Source organism: Vulpes vulpes, chromosome 14 (genome assembly GCF_048418805.1).
Source record: "Vulpes vulpes isolate BD-2025 chromosome 14, VulVul3, whole genome shotgun sequence".
NCBI lineage: Eukaryota > Metazoa > Chordata > Mammalia > Carnivora > Canidae > Vulpes > Vulpes vulpes.
This window is the reverse complement of record NC_132793.1, coordinates 24,812,994-24,834,907: the sequence shown is the minus strand read 5'-3', so window position 1 is coordinate 24,834,907 and position 21,914 is coordinate 24,812,994. Positions and strand designations below refer to the sequence as shown.

General features: G+C 39.5%; 1 protein-coding gene across 6 annotated transcripts in view; it reads left to right on the top strand.

The window, feature by feature from the left end:
• Window positions 1-21,914, top strand: part of CBFA2T2 (CBFA2/RUNX1 partner transcriptional co-repressor 2) — a 150,009-nt gene that overhangs the window by 120,568 nt on the left and 7,527 nt on the right. For 3 of the 6 annotated variants that reach the window (XM_026009881.2, XM_072736103.1, XM_072736100.1), the window contains 6 exons: window positions 4,161-4,342; window positions 5,287-5,540; window positions 8,373-8,458; window positions 10,192-10,387; window positions 17,298-17,366; window positions 20,124-20,314. In XM_026009881.2, coding sequence (XP_025865666.1) covers window positions 4,161-4,342; window positions 5,287-5,540; window positions 8,373-8,458; window positions 10,192-10,387; window positions 17,298-17,366; window positions 20,124-20,314 — 978 coding nt within the window. The remainder of the gene's footprint in view (window positions 1-4,160; window positions 4,343-5,286; window positions 5,541-8,372; window positions 8,459-10,191; window positions 10,388-17,297; window positions 17,367-20,123; window positions 20,315-21,914) is intronic. The other 3 variants (XM_026009882.2, XM_072736101.1, XM_072736102.1) reach the window with 1 other exon arrangement.

Genomic DNA, 21,914 nt, shown 5'->3' with positions numbered 1-21,914 from the left:
CAAATGTTAATATTTTATCACATCTACATTATTAGTCTCTTTGTCTTCTATTTATTTTTCCTTGGAAATATTTGCGGAGTGCCTTGCTGACTTAGTGGAGTAAGATCTCTTGATCTTAGGGTTGCAAGTTCAAGCCCCATATTGGGTATAGAGATTACTTTAAAAACAAAATGTTTTGGGGGCACCTGGGTGGCTCAGTGGTTGAGCATCTGGCTTTGGCTCAGGTCATGATCCCAGGGTCCTGGGATCAAGTTCCACATTGGGCTTCCCATAGGGAGTCTGCTTTTCCCTCTGCCTATGTCTCTGCCTCTCTCTGTGTGTCTCTCATGAATAAATAAATAAAATCTTTAAATAAAATAAAAATATTTTATTTACTTTTTATTTTTTATTGTTTGAGAGAGTTCAGGTAGGGGGCAGAGGGAGAGGGAGAAGGAGACTCTCCACTGAGTAACCCTGAGATCGTGACCTGAGCCCAAGGCAACATTTAACCACCTAAGACACCACCCAGGTGCCCTTGAGGACAGGATTATTGGCATATATATATATATATATATATATGTAAAATTGGCTTCTATAGAGTAGGCAGGGGAAATCAGTTGAAGCTCTTCTACACATAATTTTATGTATGTCCATAGATAGCAATGATTTTGCATTGCTAACAGTTATCTTTAATTTGCAAAGTATAACGTAGCTAAAGGGTGATGAAAGACAAGAGTCAAATACCAGTGTGCTCTAGATCAGGCATGGTTTGGAAAACTATGACCCAGATCCAGCTCACCATACAGTTTTTTATAGCTCTGGAGAGGAAAATTGTTTTTAGACTCTACACCCAGGGCGCCTGGCTGGCTAAGTTGGTTAGCGTCTGCCTTTGGTTCAGGTCATAATACTGGGTTCCTGTGATCGAGCCCCACGTCAAGTTCCCTGCTCCATGAGGAATCTGCTTCTCCCACTCCCTCTGCTCTTCTCACCGCTTGTGTGCTTGCTGTCAAATAAATAAAGAAAATCTTTAAAAAAAATTTTTTTTTAAATAAACTCTACACCTAATGTTGGACTTAAAGTCACTGCCCCAAGAGTAAGATCTAATGCTCCACTGACTGAGTCATCCAGGCATTGTAAGAAGAATGTTTTTTAAAAGTAAACATTTGTAATCAGTTAATGATAGGGAACACTAACTCTGCGCTCCAAGTAAGGTAAATGTAATCCTCAATCCAACCCTCCAACAAAATGAATTCCATTCTTTTTATTAGTAGTGCACTAATATTACAAAAAATTATATTCCATTGTTTATGTTTTGACCTTTGTCAACACAGAGTTTGTGGAAGTTTGTTTTCTCTCTTGTATAGGAGTTCCCCACATAATATCTTCAGTATTGCTTCTTGACTCACAAAGCCTAAAGTATTTGGTAAAATAAATATACCCCTTTTTACCTGCTTTTACCTTCACTTCCTAAGAAATATAATACTGTAGGAGCACCTGGGTGGCTCAGTTGGTGGAGCATGCAGCTCTTGATTTCAGGGTTGTGAGTTTGAGCCCCTCATTGGGTGTAGAGATTACTTAAAAAAATTCTTTTGGGACGTCCTGGGTGGCTCAGTGTTTGGATGGCTGCCTTCAGCTCAGGTCGTGATCCTGGGATACAGGATCGAGTTCGGCATCAGGCTCCTACAAAGAGCCTACTTCTTCCTCTGCCTGTCTCTGCTTCTCTCGGTCTCTCATGAATAAGCAAATAAATTTTAAAACAATAAAATAAAACAAAATCTTTAAACAAATATTATAATGGGGGACCTAGGTGGTTCAGTCAGTTATCTGCCTTCAGCTCAGAAGTGTGTAAATATAATGTAATGTAATACAATATTTTGAAAATGGGTAATGTTACTGAAGTATTTACCAATTTCTTAAGTCTTTTATTTTATCTTATTTTTTTAAAAAGATTTTATTTATTTATTCATGAGAGACCCGAGAAAGAGAGAGAAGCAGAGACATAGGCAGAGAGAGAAATAGGCTCCATGCAGCGAACCCAATGTGGGACTCAATCCTGGGACTCCAGGTTTACGCTCTGGGCTGAAGGCAGGTGCTTAACTGCTGACCCACCCAGGCATCCCTCTTAATTCTTTTAAAAATTAGAGTTAAGGGCACCTGGGTTTCAGCTCAGGTCTTGATCTTGGAGTCCTGGGATGGAACCCCACCTTGGCTCACTACTCAGCCTGGAATCTGCTTCTTTCCCTCTTCCTCTGCCTCTCCCCCTGCTCACATGCATGTTCTCTCTCTCTCTGTCTCAGAAATAAATAAATAAATCTTAAAATAAAAAAAGGATTTAAAACTAAAGTATAGCTAACAAACAGAAAATGCATACGTGTCAGGTGCCCAGGCTCTATGTGACTCTGTTCTGATAGCATTGAAGCCTCTGTTCTCAGAGCAGTCTTTGGAGCCTTATTCAGCCCTGAAACAGCTGTAATGGTTCTATCTTGGTTTCTTTGCCAAGAAAGAAATGAATTTAATGAATAAATAAATAAAATCTTTAAAAAATGAATAAATGATGAATTTAATGAATAAATAAATAAAATCTTAAAAAAAAAAAAAAAAAGACTCCAAAACCAAGAAAGATTTGGGAAATTTCTGTTAATAGGAAATAATTAGCATATTTTTAAAAATTCATTCAGGGCATATATCACAGATATAAAGATCTGATGTGGTATTTTTTAAAATTATGTTTTTGTGTTTTAGAGTTGCTACAAGATTGAGGTGGTAAAACAGACTTTGTTTGTTTGTTTACTTATAAAGACTTTATTTATTCATGAGAGACACACACACACAGAGAGGCAGAGACACAGGCAGAGGGAGAAGCAGGCTCCATGTAGGGAGCCCGACATGGGACTCGATCCCGGTTCCTCAGGATCACGCCCTGGGTCGAAGGCAGCACTAAATCGCTGAGCCACCCGGGCTGCCCTTGAACAGATTTTAAAAGTGTTTTATATTGTCAAATTCCCTATTCGTCACTCTGTTATTTTGGAAAACAGCATGAGGTAGGTTGTTATGGCAGCTCTTTGGCTAACGTTTGGATTTTGTCAATTTCTGCTTTAAAACAGTCACTAATTATGGTGCCTGCTAAATTAACCCTTGGTAAAGGAATGACTACTTGGATCTATTAAAAATCTCCTTTTATTCATCTGTTGCCCTTGAGATAAAGACTTGTATTAAGAGCTCAGTCTGAATTGTTCTTAAATTTGGATAGAAAAATAATTATTTTTTTTAATGGAAGGAATATAGGAAAAGTACATTTTACATATGAAGGGCTTAGAGTGATGTTTATAGATGTATAGGGTATGTTATATGTCTGTCCCCATTAAAGATTTTCTGAGTTTGAAAAGGGAATATAAACCATACATAGTTATTTATCCTTTTACAAAATAAGGAAACATATCCAACTAGAGTGCCACACCAAGAAATAGATTTTGTCCATGGATTACTTGTGCATCCTCAGAGCTCATTGTCAACATTCCCAATACTTTCTTCAAAATCCTATATTCCTATCAGCCCAGAATAATTACTGCTTCCAGAATTCCATGACAGCTGTCACATGAAAGGTTGACCAGTGCTGTCACAGATTGTTTGGGATTTGAAAGCCAGAAACCAAGACTTACTTGTAATGATAGAGGAAAGAGTGAATTCCTCCTACCCCTGTGTAGATAGTACTAATTATCTAACTGAGCAGTCTTCAAAAATAAGTGTTTAAAAAAAATTTTTTTTAAATTTTAAGTTGGCTCCGTGCCTTACTTGGGTCTTGAACTCTCAAACCTGAGATCAAAAGTCACATGGTCTACCAGCTGAGCTAGCCACATGCCCCCAAAATGTATAAATTTTTAACTTACTATATTCAAGAAACCTTCATTGAGCTTTTACTCTGTACTAGGCCACAAAAATAAAGGAGAGTCTTCTTCTTTAGGGTATTTATACCTTGTTGGGGCAAGTGACAAGTTAACCAGTAATTCAAGTTCTGTATTATATATGCCACTTTTCTCAGAGAGAGGCCTAATAAAAATCAGGCTCACAAGGAGAGAAGGGCTTTTGTCTTGTTTGTGAAAGCCTTTTCATTTGCCGAGCCCTGTTGTGTAGGGCCCAACACCTGGAAAACTGCTTTCCAGCCCCTGCCTCTTCTTTTCAAGGCCAATCTGCCCCTGCTGCAGCGGGAACTGCTGCACTGCGCTCGAGCCGCCAAACAGACCCCATCCCAGTACCTGGCTCAGCACGAACACCTTCTGCTCAACACAAGTATTGCATCGCCTGCTGACTCTTCAGAACTTCTCATAGAAGTTCATGGAAATGGAAAGAGGCCCAGTCCAGAGAGGTGAGCAGAGAAGTGCTTTGTTGTCCTTTTCTGGAATTACTCTGAGCTGCCCCTTTGTGAAAGATAGAATTTGATTACTGTGGTTATATATAGGTATGGACTTAATTTCTAAGGTTAGATTTATTTTGCCCCAACATTAGACTGCAGAATGTTTCTCAAATCTATAGGTGTAAAATAAATAAAATCTTAAAAAATAAAATCTACAGGCATACCCCCCCAGGCACAAGTATTTTTCAAAAACTCTTCAGATGACTCTATATCCCTGGTGAGAGATTCCACTCTACTCCACTCTCCACATTCTGTGGGTCTACTAATCCAGAATCATAAGAAATACAGAAGGTCCAAAGCATTTTTCCAATTTGTGAAATCTAATAATAAAATATAACAATTAATAATTGATACTTGTTAGTAAATCACCTTTTCATTTATTCTGAAAATTCCAATATGAGTGTCTGAAAGTGTTATTCAAAGAAGCAATATTTTAACACAATGGAAAATGTGTGAAAATTGAAGCTAAATGACTGGAAACTGTACCAGTTTGCAAGTGTATTCATTGTGTGAGCCTTTTTTCTCCAATGTGACGAATTGTTTCTTTCCAAAAACTGTCCTCCAGAGCATCACATTTGACCTGAAACATCACTGAAGGTAGTTGAGCCCAATCCTCTGTATCCTATCACAGAAGAAAATTCTATCATCTCTCCTTTGCTTCATGGAGTTAAGATGTTTCTGTCTGGTTTTGGATAGATTTGACCTCTAATTTCATGCTGGAATAAATCAGCAATTTCTCTTATCTGCCTGGCGCCTGGAGACATTTCAGGTCATGCCTTATGTCACACCATTGTTCCTATTTGTGAAAGTGCATATAGCACGACGTCAGTGCTTAGGACATGTTTGTGTGAACATTATTTGATGGCCTCAAATATGTACTTCTGGTTCTTCTACAGAAGGGAAGAGAACAGTTTTGAAAGAGATACAATTCCTCCTGAGCCTCCCACCAAGAGAGTGTGCACCATCAGCCCTGCTCCTCGACATAGTCCTGCCCTCACTGTACCCCTCATGAATCCTGGGGGCCAGTTCCATCCTACTCCTCCACCTCTTCAACACTACACCTTAGAAGATATTGCAACTTCACATCTGTATCGTGAACCCAACAAGATGCTAGAACATCGTGAAGTTCGTGATAGACACCACAATCTTAGTAAGTGACATAAGCAGCATGGTAGTGGTTTAAATTCAGATTGAATTTTTATGTTTCTTTCCTATTCAGTTATAAAAAGCAAAGTGATACAATCAGTGCTTTTTTCCCACTGATCAGATAAAACAATATACATTAAAAAAAATATTAGAGTTGTAGTGATCTCATTTCAAATTGATCTCCCTTCATAACTTGTTGCTATTCTTACATGATAGAAGTAGAATTGAATAAATTTTAGGAAATACACATTAAAATATTTAAGAATAAAGAGGTATCACTTATTCTCAAATGTTACAGAAAACTAGAATATGTTAAAACAAGCTAAAATATTAACATTTGGGAAATCTGCTTGAAGGATGGATGAGAAGTCTTTATACTATTCTTGTAGTGTTTCTGTAAATGTGGATTTATTTCAGAGTAAAGTGTTTTTAAAATTAAAAAAGATATGAGATATGTGGTCTTAAAAGCAGAAGGTCAAGAGGTAAGGCATATCTAAATTTAAATTTTGGCCCTGCATCCTAACTAGCTGTGTGATTTTATGCAAGTTGCTTAGGCTCTTTGAGCCTTAGTTTATTCAATTTTTAAAATGGAGATGATACTACCTGTGCTGGGTCATTGCTACGTTTGGAATGCCTCGCACATGCATCATCAGTGACCATTAAATTTAAGAGGAAGCAAAAAGGCCCCTAACAAACATTATCCAAGATAGTTTTGAACAAAGCTTGTTGTGATATCCTCATACAAGTTTACTATAGGTTTCTTTGGAGTAACTGCTGAACAGAAAACAAAAGAGCTGTTAATTTCCCGGTTTTTCTCTTCATTTCCATTTGTGGGGTGCCCCATGGAGTAAATTGCAGCACATTTGCTTGTCCACATTTTGACTTAGACTCAGCCCACTAGCACCTTTCAGAGGCAAGGATCATAGTAGGGCTCTGGCTTCATGCAGTGGTTGCTGAATGGTGAGGGCCATGACAACAAATGGTGTTCTCAGCTGCCAACATTTACTTACGGGTACTTTTTAGGTTGCAATATATGTACATCATATGTACGTTGTCTCATTCAGTCCTCACACTGGTCCTGTGCAGTTTTCACCCTCTTTTTACAGATAAGAGGTGAGGGGATTGTGGCCAAAATCAGATAGCTAGAGTGGCAGAGAGACAAGATTCAGACCCCAGCTATCTGATTCCCAAAGCTCGGATACATTGCCAGTATGCTCTGGCACCTCCCTTGGCAGCTTTTTGTGTGGTCCAGTCCCTTTTCTCCCATATCACTCTCTTTTTACGTTGAAAATGAAGCTTGCTATCGATTTCTTTTGTGTTCATACATATACTTTTAACTAGTTTGATCCATTACTTTCTGAGGAAGAAGTGTGCTAAAAACAAGCTGAGCTGTGTTGTGCTCAGATTTTCCTTTCATTTCTAACAATTTTAGAAAAAATTTTTTTTTGTCTTGATGTGTTCTCCTTGAAAGATCTTCAGTCCTCCTCCTACATGGTTTGTTTTAGGTTTAACCGTTTGTCTTCCTGGCTGGTTATAGATTCTTTAATTTTCCCTAGTCCTCTTGAAAGCATGTGCCCTTGTTCTCAATTCTTACCAAACCACTTATTCCCTCCTCCTTTTAAACAAATATATTGCAGCCCCTCCTCTTTACTCTCTTAAAATGGAAGTTATGGATACTATAGCCTGTCTTAGAACTTTAGGATCAATATTCTAATTCATAATATATAAGAAATTATTGGAATATGTTAGTGCTCAGGCGTGACTACACAAGAAGATCCCATAAAATAAACAGGTGCTTACACAGATACAGGTTTACTATCAATATAACACCTGTAAATTTAGGTTGGTAACAGCCATGTTATATTAATGATTTCAATGCTATGAGCAGTGGTGTCATATGTGGCATCATATGATTTTTCAAAATAGTGGACAGTTATTCATTATACCTTTGATTCACACAGTCATTGCATTCCTACAGATTTAAATATAAATCAAAACCATACAAAAATATTTTGGGGGCATCTGGGTGGCTCCGTTGGTTAAGCATCTGCCTTTGGCTCAGGTCATTCATGATTCCAGAGTCCTGAGATCAAGTTCCACATCAGGCTCCCTGCTTCGCAGGGAATCTGCTTTTCCCTCTCCCCCTTGCTTCTGTTCTCTCTGGCTATCTCTCTCTCTCTCTCTCTCTCTCTCTCTCTCTCTCTCAAGTAAATAAATAAAATCTTAAAAAAAAAAAATTGTGCGAGGCACCTGACTCTTCAGTCAGTAGAGCATCACCTCAATCCTCAGGATCGAGTTCAGGTCCCATGTTGAGCATAGAGCTTACTTAAAAATGTACATATTTTTTAGTAATACTAAGTTGTTTCCGAGTACTTGTACAGTACCCACTCTATTTGGGATGGTTAAGTATTTGCATTGTGTTACATCCTTGCCAGTACTAAGGGTTATCTGACAATTTAGTTTTTTCCAATATATGGATATGAAATGCTATCTTAGTAGAAATTTTTACTTGTACTCTACTTACAGTTTTACTGTCTTCATGTGTTTGTGGGCCATCTATGCTTTTCTGTCTGTGGCATATCTTTTTATTTCTTTTGACTGTTTTTCCTTTGGGCTGTTTGCCTTTTTAACTGATTTGTCAGAGTTATATTCTAAATGGTGATTTGTTGTTGTTGTTGTTGGCTTTATGTCATTTTGTGTTTCCTACACTCCATTTTGAATCATTGCCCTAGTAGTGTGCTCACAGTTGGTACGGATGTGTGTGTTTTTACTTGATAGAATTTTGTTTATTGTATTCTTTCCTCTGTCTTCAAATTTAATCTCTCATTTCTAATAGGTATAAATGGAGGCTATCAAGATGAGTTGGTAGACCACCGGTTGACCGAAAGGGAGTGGGCAGATGAATGGAAACATCTTGATCATGTAAGAATCTTATGGCGTATAATTTTCCTATTATATTTTACTTCTTAATATTACCAATAGTAATGGAGTGCATATGCCTGATGTGAAGTTAACCAGAGCTATATCATCTACAATAAAAACTGATTTATGAGGACAACTGGTTGGCTCCGTCTGTTGAGCATGTGACTCTCAATTTCAGGATTGTGAGATCAAGCACTTCAAGTCCTATTTTTGGTGTAGAGCTTACTTATGAATTTAAAATAAAATAAAATGAATTTAAAATAAAATAAAATGAATTTAAAATAAAATAAAATAATAAAATAAAATAAAATAAAATAAAATAAAATAAAATAAAATAAAATAAAATAAAATAAACCTGATGTATCTGCTACTCCCCTAGCTAGAGAGATAAGAGTAACTCCCAAATCTTTGTAGTGGGGTAATTACTTCAGGATATAACCAAATGAAGTCATGAAGTATAATGGTTAAAAACGGGGCTGTGGGGCAGCCTGGGTGGCTTAACGGTTTAGTGCCGTCTTCAGCCAGGGCATGATCCCAGAGACCTGGGATTGAATCCCCCATCAGGCCCCCTGCATGGAGCCTGCTTCTTCCTCTGCATGGAGCCTGCTTCTTCCTCTGCCTGTGTCTCTGCCTCTCTGTCTCTGTCTCTCATGAATAAATAAATAAAAACCTTTAATAAAAATCAATTTTAAAAAACGAGGCTGTGAGTTCAGATCTCAGCTTTGCTACTCCCTATCTTTGTGCAATGGGCAAGTTGTTTTTAATGTTTCTAGCTTTAATTTTTATATCTTAAAAAAAGAATACTGTAATATTTGAATTCACAGCAAGGTAGGTGATAATATAATAGAAGGTGCTTATCACAGGATCTAATATATAGGAAATGCTAAATAAATGGTGCTTCTCTATAAACAAGTGAGAGGGACTCCTGGTTGGCTCACTGGGTTAAGTGGCTGTCTTCTGCCTAGATCATGATCCCAGGGTCCAGGGATCAAGCCCCACATCGGGCTCCTTCCTCAGTAGGGAGCCTGCTTCTCCTTCTGCCTGCCGTTACTCTTCTTGTGCTCTCTCTGTGTCAAATAAATAAATAAATGTCTTTTAAAAAAGAAAATTGGTATCCTAAAAGTGGAAGAAAAGATGTAATACCTACTTGAAATACACCTACGTACCTTTTCCTTGTTGAGTCAAATTGTCTCTGAATGTTCTTTCTCTGATTGCATTCTTATATAAATCTCTAGCTTTATCTAGTAACTTGATGTATTTAGGCAGAGAGATAATATGGTTTTATCAGAATATTTATTAAGAATTATGGTGAGAGACTCTGGCTGCTTCAACCTGGAAGAATCCAAAAAGTGTTATTTTGAAATCCAAAAAAAATATTTTGCATTGTATATATATTTAAAAAGAACCTTTTGGGGGTACCTGAGTAGCTCAGTTGCTTAAGTGTTCCCCACTCTTGATTTTGGCTAAGGTCATGATCTCAGGATTGTGATATTCAACCCCATGTTGTGGCTGTGCTGGGCATGGAGCCTGCTTAGGATTCTGTCTCCCTCCCCACCAAATTAAATAAATAAGTAAAAAGAAGCTGTTAAGCAAGGCTTTCATATATAGGCTGATATTGCTAACCTGTAAGATACTTAAGCCTTCATTCTTTATAGTTTACCTGTCCTTAATTTTCAGTATTGGTTATTTGACAGTCCTAATCTTATATCTGCCTGACTTCCTCTCTGATTTAGGCTCTGAATTGCATTATGGAAATGGTAGAGAAGACAAGGCGCTCCATGGCAGTTCTGCGGCGCTGTCAGGAATCTGATCGTGAAGAACTCAACTACTGGAAAAGAAGATGTAACGAAAACACAGAGATGAGGAAGACAGGGAGTGATTTGGTCTCCAGGCAGCACAGTCCCGGGAGTGCAGATTCTCTCAGCAATGGTAAGGGAGAGTCTCCCCTATGATGGCAGGGAAGACTTTTGGTAGATTGTGGAGTTAGAAAAACCCAGGTGAGTTTGAAGAGTAAATGATAAAATATGTCAAGGATTCAGTACATGGCAGGTTCAAGAAATACTATTTAACTTGGGGATAATGAGAATATTTATGGTTTTATTCTGTTTTTAACTCTGTGTGTGTGTGTGTGTGTGTGTGTGTGTGTGGTAGGTGATGATGAAAGAATCGTTGTCTCCCTGGTTGAATGTCCTAAGTACTCTCATGTACATCACATTTATTCCTCAGTAGTAGCCCTGAAAAATCTAAAAATGTTTCTGTCATCTTCCCTCCTCTCCCTCTCACTCCCCATCCAGGAAAATACCATTTATCAACCTCTGTCTGGAGGCCTGTATAAAAAATTCTATTATACCAAGCTGAGTTATCCCATCTTGCCTTTTCATAGCCTGACGATGCAGAGGTATGAACAACTGTTCTCTCAATCCGGGACACATGCAGTGCCACAGTGTTTTCCCCCAAAATGTTCCATCACATTCATTTAGTAACTGAAAAGGTGCCCTATCCAAAGACACAGCTAAATGAGAGGCCATCTGTGATCAGACTTTTTCCCCATCCACCCACCCACTTCAAGCTCCATCTTTTCACCAGGGAGAATGAATCGTTTTTTGTGACAGACCTAGCATGTTCCACAGACAACAGCTGTTAGTCTAAAAAAGACTTCAAAATAAAAGAGGCAAAGACATTGGTAACCAAAGGATCCCACTCCCCACCCCTCCCACAGAGGTGACTCTTCAGGCAGCCATAGATGAGCAACATTGTGCAGGACATCAAAGAACACTTGTAGCTGCAGTGTGATTGCTTTTATAAAAACTTTAGAGCTTGGGCTGCCTGGCTGGCACAGTCAGAGGAGCATGTGTTTCTTAACCTTGGGGTCATGTGTTTGAGCCCCATATTGGGTGTAGAGATTACAATCAATCCATCCACTGATCAGTTAATCAATACATATATACAAATGTACAGATCACTTCAGAGCTCATCATATCCCTCACCTTCTGAACCTTCATAAGTAGTCCCTATAACAACTTGCAGAAACATACTAAGTTCCCCAACCAAATCAACTACGTTCTAACAGTCAGTCTGCGTGTGTCGAGGTGAGTAGCATACAGTGCAGTGCAGAGTGAGCTGCAGTCCTGAGGCAGCTCTTCTCTAGCCCCGATGGCAAGTCTTGCTGGGGGAATTAAAACATTACTCTGCATTACTCTCTATTCATCTTTTTCAGTATCTTTATTTATGCATAGTATACATACTTTATATTTTTATTTAACTGTTTGTTGCAGTAGAGAAAGAAAGCATCATTCATCTCCTAAATAATCATGCTATTCAAAATGTGGACCAAATCCATTCTAAACCAGTTTGTTACTGGACTGTGATCACATGAGAAGCTTGCCACAGCATGTATTGGGGCACACTTGCTGACTTTGAGAAGAGTCCTCTACATTAAACAGTGTGCTTAGAGACATAGTGGTCGGGCATTCTGGCGTAAGTTCCCGATCTCTTTATGGACCACAGTGGTGTGCAGACTAGCATTTGGAGCAGCACTGTTCTACATTCTGCAGTATTCTTGGACATAGCACACAGACATATCAATGACTTTTAAATAATTAGATAATCTGTGATTTGTGGGTATTTTTTATTTTTTTCATAATTCGTGTTTTAAATCTTTTGGGTGTAAAGAAACTGCTGGTGATTTATTTACTTACATGTTTAGTATTTAGGTGTTTTGGTGATTTGGGGAGAAATTGACTAAGATACTGCATAGCATTTTTACTTTTCCCATTTAAAATAATGAAATATAGGTTCCTTCTATCTGAACATTGGTGAGTCACAATATTTTCAGGGATAAATTTGCTTCAGACAACAAGGGATGTATTTTAGTATTTTATTTAAGGAAGCATAAATAAGTAGGAAAAGCGTAAGGAAAAACAAGAATATGATCATCAAAAAAAGAAAAAAGAAAATGATCATCATAGAGATCAAGAGAATGGTTTTCTCTGGGGGTGTAGGATGGAGGCTATAGGAGTACAGAGTTGGGCATTCATTATCTCTATGAGCTCTTTTGACTATAGGAGTGTAAGTCTGGCCAGCATCCTTTAAACAGGACTGTGGCTTACCACTAGCCATCTCTTGGGGATTTAGGGCTGCTGGAAGTGTCTTTTTTGACCTATAGGTTTGTGGATGTTCACTTTAATATTTTTATGAACTTGTTATTCATCCAAATCAGATGAGTTTCAGAAACTATGAATAGATAGGGAAGATAGTTACTGAAAAAAAATTTTTTTAATTATCCAGAACTGAAAGTCAGTATTCCAACTTGAACCAGTCTATAAATTAAACAACACTGGAGAAGAAACAAATATCAGCATCATTAAAACTTAGAAAATGGGGATCCCTGGGTGGCACAGCGGTTTAGCGCCTGCCTTTGGCCCAGGGCATGATCCTGGAGACCCGGGATCGAATCCCACGTCGGCCTCCCGGTGCATGGAGCCTGCTTCTCCCGCTGCCTATGTCTCTGCCTCTCTCTCTCTCTCTCTCTCTCTCTGTGACTATCATAAAAAAAATAAATAAAATAAATAAAATTAAAAAAACAAAAACTTAGAAAATGGGACACTTGGGTGGCTCAGCGGTTGGGCATCTGCCTTCATTCAGTTCAGGGCGTGATCCCAGGATCCAGGATTGAGTCCCACATCGGGCTCCCTGTAGAGAGCCTGCTTCTCCCTCTGCCTTTGTCTCTACCTCTCATGAATAAATAAATCGTGGAAAGAAGGTAGGAAGGAAGGGAGAAGAGAAGAGAAGAAAAACTTAGAAGACAACTCTGAAGAAAAGTTATTTTAACTTAGAATTCTGTACTAGACCTGGGGCACCTAGGTGGTACACTCAGTTGAGCATCTGACTCTTGGTTTCAGGTTGGGGCCATGATCTCATGGTCGTGGCATTGAGCCCTTACACTAGGTGTGAAATCTTGGGATTGATTATCTTTTGTTCTCTTTTGGCTCAAGCACACATACTCTCTCTTTCTCTCTTTAAAGTAAATCAATAAATCTTTTTAAAAATTTGGCCAAACCGGGACGCCTGGGTGGCTCAGCGGTTGAACTTCTGCCTTCGGCCCAGGGCGTGATCCTGGAGACCCTGGATGGAGTCCCACATCGGGCTTTCTGCATGGAGCCTGCTTCTCCCTCTGCCTGTGTCTCTGCCTCTCTCTCTCTCTCTCTGTGTCTCTCATGAATAAATAAATAAATAAAATGTTTATTAAAAAATTTGACCAAACCAAAACCATTAATTTTAATTAATCACCCACAATTTTTCAAAACATGTACCTCCTGAGGCACCTCAGGAGCCTGATGTGGGTCTTGATCCTGGGACTCCAGGATCTCGCGCTGGGCCGAAGGCAGGCGCTAAACCACTGACCACCCAGGGATCCCCCTCACATGTGCTTTCAAAGCTGTCTGTTGAGATATAGGAATTGCTATTACATTCTTTGACAGACGACAACACTGAGTCTTAAATAAGTTAAAAAGTTGGCCAAAACAGTCATATTACTAGTACGGATTATAAGTATAGCATTCTAGAACCAGCACACACTCATAGCTGATCCACTGTATTTTCTTGAGGTTTTTTTTTTTAATATTTTATTTATTCATTCATGAGAGACACAGAGAGAGAGAGAAATAGGCGGAGACACAGGCAGAGGGAGAAGCAGGCTCCATGCAGGGAGCCTGACGCGGGGCTCGATCCCAGGTTTCCAGGATCAAGCCTTGGGCTGAAGGTGGTGCTAAACCACTGAGCCACTCGGGCTGCCCTTTCTTGAGTATTTTAATTTGGTTATTCTCTCAGTTTTTTAAATGGGTTACATTGTAAAAAGGGCGAACTTTGGGATACCTGGGTGGCTCGGTGAAGAGCATCTGCCTCCGGCTCAGGGCATGGTCCCGGACTCCCAGGATGGAGTCCTTCATTGTACTCCCCTTGAGGAGCCTGCTTCTCCCTCAGCCTGTGTCTCTGCCTCTCTCTGTGTCTATCATGAATTAATAAATAAAATCTTTAAAAAAAAACAAAGAAAGGCAAGTATTACAGAAACCTACAAATTGTGAAAAACCTGCCACCACCCACTGTTTCTCTCCTGCTCCCATAGACTCATTTATTAAGAAATTTGTTTGCTCTACAGAATTTTCTATATATATACTAAAGAACATTTTCTCCAATTTTTTATCTTGAAGTTTTTCAAACACATAAAAATGTTTTGAGTAAGACAGAGCACTCATGTGCCCCATATCTGGTTTCACTTGTTTTTCACATTTTGCCATATTTGCTTTACCTCATTATAGATGAGTAGGTAGATGTAGGTTCAGTCTCCCCCAACCATCATGACACTCATCCTTAAATGTTTTGTTCTATTTCTCCTAAGAACTAGAGCATTCTCTTAAATAGCCAAAATACCATTGTGATTTATTTACATTTTCTGTCTTGCCTTTGATTATAGTAGCCTCTGAGACTCTGCTTTTCTTAGTGAACCAGTTGAAAATCCTGATTTTTGTTCCTTTCTGGGTTTAGAAGTACAGTTACTCTGACTTATGGAAATGCCATGTTAAATGTATGTAGTTTCCAGGTATGTTTTGAGTAAGCTGAGAAGTTCCTTTAAGGTTAAATTTCTCACCTTTTACATCTGTCAGATAAATAAAATCTTAGGAACTGGGCACATACAATGAATATGACCAAGGCATATTGATAACAGAAATGAAGTAACTTTTCCCTTGGTTGATTAGGACTTACCTCACATCGCCACAAGTAAACAAATGTTTCTTCGGTCATTTAATAACCTGTGGTAGCTTGTCTACATACTCAATCCTTTTTTCTCACTGGTTTTCCTTACTTAAGATTCCGTTGAGGGGATCCCTGGATGGCTCAGTGGTTTGGCGCCTCCCTTTGGCCCGGGGCGCAATCCTGGAGTCCCAGAATCGCGTCCCATATCGGGCTCCCTGCATGGAGTCTGCTTCTCCCTCTGCCTGTGTCCCTGCCCCCCCCATAAATAAATAAACAAACAAACAAACGAATGAATAAATAAATCTTTTAAAAAAAGATTCCATTGAATTTGATCCATTGCCTTCTTTAACTGTGTCACTTTGATTCTTCTGATCCTAGATTTTTTTCCCTATTTTTATTTCATGAGTCTCATCCTTGAGTTTCTAGATGTTTGACAAATGGCTACATGGATCAGGAATCTCACCCGTGTTAAATAGAGCCCTTCTGTTTTCCATAGTAGCACTTACTAGAGAGCCCAGTGTCGCAAAAAGTATTAGTTCTGTCAATATTTTAAACTTATGGGGTCTCTTCTTGGGATGATGAAAATGAGAATTAGATAGTGGGGATGGTTGTACAACATTGTGAGTATACTAAATGGTGCCTCATTATCCCCTCCTAGCTATCTGGGGAATACAACAGTAGGTTTTTTTCTGCCGATAGTTCCTGGAATGGGAGGGATTCCGTCCCTGTCCCAGACCAGTTTATAGCCAGTTGCGAAGCATTCTCATGAGGAGTAACCATTTTATAAACCTCCCTTGGCAAACATTTCATGCCAGGCTACCCTCCCCTGCTGTACTGTTTCCCTGATTCCTTTTTGCACCATGGGTTGGTGAGTATTCAGAGCATAAAATCTGTTTTTCAGCTTAGCCTCAGTAAAGCATAAGGAAATTTGAAAGTCTGCTGGAATTGACTCATTTAAAAAAAAAAAAAAAGCTTAATGGGCCCTCTTATAAAATATTATATCTTTTTTTTAAAAAACAACTTTATTTATTTATTTTTTTTATTTATTTATGATAGGCACACAGTGAGAGAGAGAGGCAGAGACATAGGCAGAGGGAGAAGCAGGCTCCATGCACCGGGAGCCCGACGTGGGATTCGATCCCAGGTCTCCAGAATCGCGCCCTGGGCCAAAGGCAGGCGCTAAACCGCTGCGCCACCCAGGGATCCCTAAAATATTATATCTTAAAATCACAATAAACGTGTGTGTGTGCGTGTGTGTGTGTGTATACAACCCCTACCAGTGGGGTTACCACTGGGGTGTCTCTTTGGGATACATTTGAAATGCACTATTCCATACCAGAGTATTTTCTTTACTACTTGCTTTTTATTTGTTTATAAGCATTTTAAGAAACTTTAAAGGCAACCTCTTTAAATCATATGTAAAGGGGATCCCTGCATGGCTCAGCGGTTTACCGCCTGCCTTCGGCCCAGGCGTGATCCTGGAGTCCTGGGGTCAAGTCCCACATTGGGCTCCCTGCGTGGGGCGTGCTTCTCCCTCTGCCTGTGTCTCTGCCTCTCTCTCCTCTCTCTCTGTGTCTCTCATAAATAAGTAAAATTTTTTAAAAATAAATAAATAAATCACCTGTAAAAATTCAAAGTTACCCTTCCCCACCCCAAATTCAGAGTTACCAAGAAACAAAAGCCATATTCTCTGACATGTCTTCAGAGCAGTTAAGAGAGATCTATGCACGATCGGAATTGTTATATTGGATAGGGATATACATGCATAATATTTGTATAAGTATCTATCTGTACTTATGTTTACATTTTAGGAAGTATCTTAAAAATATATCCACGGTTATAGAAAAACAATAAGGACATATAGATAAAATAAGAAAGTGAAGATCACTTTTAATCTCACTACTTTGAATTGAACTACCGTTACTATTTGAAGCATGTGTGTGTGTTTTAAAACTACACATTTAGTGTACTTTTTTGTAATCTGATTTTATTCCTTGTCAGAATTTTTCATAAAAAAATTTTCATAAAAATGAAACATGTTGGTTATAGATCATGTCTAACCCTGTGCTGTTTATCCTTTCTGTAGATTCACAGCGAGAATTCAGCAGTAGACCAGGAACAGGATATGTACCTGTGGAGTTTTGGAAAAAAACTGGTACGTATCTGTCTGCTTCTAGGTCACACATACTAATTTGTGCAAATATGGAACACATGTTTGGGGGAAAGGTGGTTGTCTCCTTATTTTCTCTTCAAAACTCTCAGCTCCTGCCACTCCACTTTGAGCTTTCACTTACATCCAGACTTCCTCTCACATTACTCTGCAGGTCAAAAATTTAGAATGACTTCGGACTGTCCATTGAAGCTCCTTGCATGCCCCTCTGCTGGGTCACCCCGAGGCATTAAGTAACCAACTTTTCCTTCTGTATTTATAGCCTTATTTCTGAGCATATAGCTCAGTTCATTTTTGCCTGTTGGCTTCACTTGAATCTTCACACACTGTGTTCGCACATTACCTGATACATTCTGGTCTTGCAACAGGCCTCCACTCTTCCTTTCACCTTCGTTATCTCCATCTTTGTCAAGACTGTTCTTGGTGGACCTCATTTTCTAGGAGGCTAAAAGAAAAGTGGGTCTGCCTATTGTGGTAAGACACTGGGTGAAACTAACCTCATGTCCCTGTTGCTGTCCTTTTCCAGACATGAGCTTTCTTTTTCTTCTACACTCCCTTTTCCAGGACCATTTTTTTGTAGTTCAGTACAGTTCTTGGTTTTCTTCCTAAGATAAAATTTACTTTTACAAAAGTTAATACTTGTCCTTCATAGAGACTCTTTCAGGACCATCAAGACCATTATAAACAAATGAACTAAAGATGCGAACACCTTGTGAGAAATACAAATAAACATACTGCAAAATGTTTGTTCCAACTGTCAAGAAAGTACAAGATAAAGTCCCCCAGAGTCTTAAATGTTTTTTTTTTTTTTAATTTTTATTTATTTATGATAGTCACAGAGAGAGAGAGAGGCAGAGAGAGAAGCAGGCTCCATGCACCGGGATCCCGATGTGGGATTCGATCCCGGGTCTCCAGGATCGCGCCCTGGGCCAAAGGCAGGCGCTAAACCGCTGTGCCACCCAGGGATCCCCCCCAGAGTCTTTATTGACATACTTGTTGACCTGTTTTTAGAGGATCTTGTTAACGACACTAAATGATTCATTAGAGTTTTACATATCAAATTATTATATGTTACCAGCCTTGAGTATGTGCAAAAAAATTTTTTTAAGATCTTATTTCTAAGTACCCAACATGGGTCTTGAACTTGAAGCTTTGAGGTCAAGAATTGACACTCTATTGACTGAGCTAGGCACCCTAGTACATGCAAATTCTTAAAATCATTCCTGTTTCATGCTTTTGAATTCTTCCTTTCAAAAGCATGTGATCCAAACTTAGCCCCACAAATTGTTTTAAAAAAAAGACAATATGTATAAAATTAGCATTTTTAGTATATTCTATGTGAATTTACAGTGCAATACCACAGAATGCTATTTTGCCATTAAAAATAGCTTGCACATAAGTGGCTCAGTTGGTTAAATGTCCACATCTTGGTTTCAGCTCAGGTCATGATATCAAGGATTGTCGGATCGAGCCCCACTATGGGCCCCGCCCCCAGCAGAGAGCCTGCTTGAAGATTCCCTCTGTCCTACCCCCCTGCTTGTACTCTTTCTTTCTCTCCCTCTCTCTCACACACAAATAAATAAGTCTTTATTTATCTTTCTTTTTTTTAATTTGGAAAACTACACGGCAACTTGGAAACATCATTGCAGTTGGAAATGGGGAAATACGTATTACCAAGAAGTAGACTAAAATTATGGGAAATGAAGGTAGCAATTGTTAAAGTAGAGAGAAGGATTACCATGCATAAGATCTAACTTGTGCATGGTAATAGTGATTTCCTACTTGGGAGGTACATTTGGTTAACTGGTTAAGAGTCAAACTTTAGTGTTAACGGCTCGATTTGAGTCTTTGCTGTGCTGTCATCTGTGACCAAGTGGGACAATGATAATTTTGGACAGGGCTTTGGAAGCCCAGGTTCCTCGCATGCCTACATTTGTGTCTTCAGCTTGCCATTCTCTGCTGAGTTCAGTCTTATATACCCAGCTGCCTCCTGACTGGATGTCCCAAGGGCTCTTTGGTCTTCTCACTTGCCTCCGCATGGCATTTTGTTTATTATTTGTTTCATTTCATAGCACTATCACTCTTCGATTTCACCTCTGCCTCTAGACCCTTAGATGCTACTGGCCTCATCTTGCTTCATACCTTCTTCTGTGCCACTTGATTGTGCCTAAATTCATTCTCTTCTATCAGGTGGATTTCTACTGCCCCCTGCCTCTCCCAGACTGTCTCTGCCTTCAGTCCTTTCTCCTTGCATAGACCTTTCAGGAATTCATGTTTTCTTTAGAAGAAGAACCAAAGGCCTTAGCATGGGATGCAGGACTTTTCCAAAAATTCATTTCCACCTACCATGTCAATCAAGACACATTTTCTTGAATTCTCCCCTGCTACTTGTAGAGCTGACCACTTTTCTCCTTAGAACTCTGTCTCCTGTACTGACATACGTCATGCACCCCAGGCCACCTTTGTACTTGATCACAAACAGTTAGGTGAATATGGACTATGTCGTCATCCTATAGATATCCCCAGCCCTTAGCACAGTGCCCACTTCCATCTACATACCCAACAAATGAGCACATGAGCAGATGAGTGAGTTTAAGAAAAGTGAATGTGTATGTCATATGTTAAACCCTGTGTATTTTTGGAAGAGTTCTTTTGTTTCAGCTCCGTTCCTTCTTGCAAGTGACAGAGAATGGGAGGGAAAAGATTTCTCGGCCAGTTGATTTTACTGTCACTTTCTTCTAGAAGAAGCTGTGAATAAGGTGAAAATTCAGGCCATGTCAGAAGTACAGAAAGCTGTTGCTGAGGCAGAGCAAAAAGCCTTCGAAGTGATTGCAACAGAGAGAGCTCGGATGGAGCAAACTATAGCAGACGTCAAACGGCAGGCGGCAGAGGATGCCTTCCTCGTCATAAATGAGCAAGAAGAGTCAACAGAGGTCAGAGTTCTGTTAGCCTTGGGGGCTAGGGCTGGGGTTGGGGCAGCTTCAGTCACTGAGCCAACTGTTTTCTTCTTAAGTGCTAGGCACTAAGACACAACAGTCAGCTCTTGAACTAGATGGTTCTCATTTTTTCTAATACCAGAAGAATTTTGTTTCTTAATGATTCTTATATAAACCAGCTCATTGTATCAGTTTCAGTTTTAAAAACTCACCCTGAAGACAAAGTTTGTTGATTATGATGACCACCTTTGACTAGTGGGCTCATCATGTGCCAGAGACCCAGAGTTAAGGGTGTGTGTTGCCTTTTTGAGCCTCACAGTGACTCTGTAAGGTAGGTATTGTTTGTTGGGTTCCAATTTTAAATGAGGAAACTGTGGCTTAAGGAATTTCACTGATAGAATCCCTCAGTGCTGAAACCAGGGTACAGGGGTTAGGAGATAACAGGGCCCTAGAGTATTTGGTCTGCTTATAACGAGGATAGTTATTTTATAGGTTGAAGTAACAGATCAGGCAGACCTGCCCATCTCTCCAAGACCCAGAACACTGTGATGCTTCTATACAGGACACTCTTGTACCACAATGAGGACAAAACCGAAAAGAAAAAAGCATAGGACAAAAGCATAGTCTTTTGGGATATAATGAAGTTCTTCTGTAACTTTGATTTCAGTCATTTTTCAGCTTTGAGATAAACTTGAAGTCCTGAAACAAGCCTAATTGTGTAAGAGGCAGATCCATCTACCAGTTGAGACCTAAAGAACTAGGGGTTTGTCATGAGAGTGTGTACACAGAAAGAGAGAGGCAGAAACACAGGCAGAGGGAAAAGCAGTCTCCATGCAGGGAGCCCGACATGGGACTCGACCCCGGGTCCCCAGGATCAGGCCCTGGCCTAAGGTGGCGCTAAACAGCTGAGCCACCCGGGCTGCCCTGTTACTGTCTAATCCTATGTAAATGATCCCCTTCAGTATAGTAGTGCCAGGTGTGGCCATGTGAAGAGAAACATGCCTAAGTATTATGTGGCTATCACAGCGGATGTGGGAAAATGCCTGTTGCACCCCAACAAGGACACTGAATTGTGAGAAAATACTTCCATTAGCCCTTTTCTTATCCTTTTTTCTTCCTCCTTTTTCTTTAGAATGGTTTTTGAGCAGTGACATCTATGTTATATTTAATCCTGTATCTGTTTATATTTACCTGCTTTTATATCTATGTTTATCTTTAACTGTGTCTTCCTCCAAAAAAGGAGTGGAACATTTTGGCTAAGACCATGAATTCTGGATTTGGACTGTGTGGTTTAAATTCCAGCTTACCACTTATAGCATTGTGCTGTGAAGGACCTATAATTTTAAACAGTGTACAAAGTGGCCTACAGGTGAGGCACACACCAGCATCCATGCCAGCAAACTACATCTTTGCTTTTACAAAAAGCCTATGTTAGTACCTATTTTCCCTTGCTTGAAGAAATCTGAAGAGAATTTTCACTTTAATGAGAAAGGGCAAAAGGCAAAAACAGCATTCAGCATTTGTTATGCAGCAAGCTGTTAGAGGCAGCATACGCCTTGAACAGCAAGAACAGCCCTAGCAAGCTCCTTCACCTGGA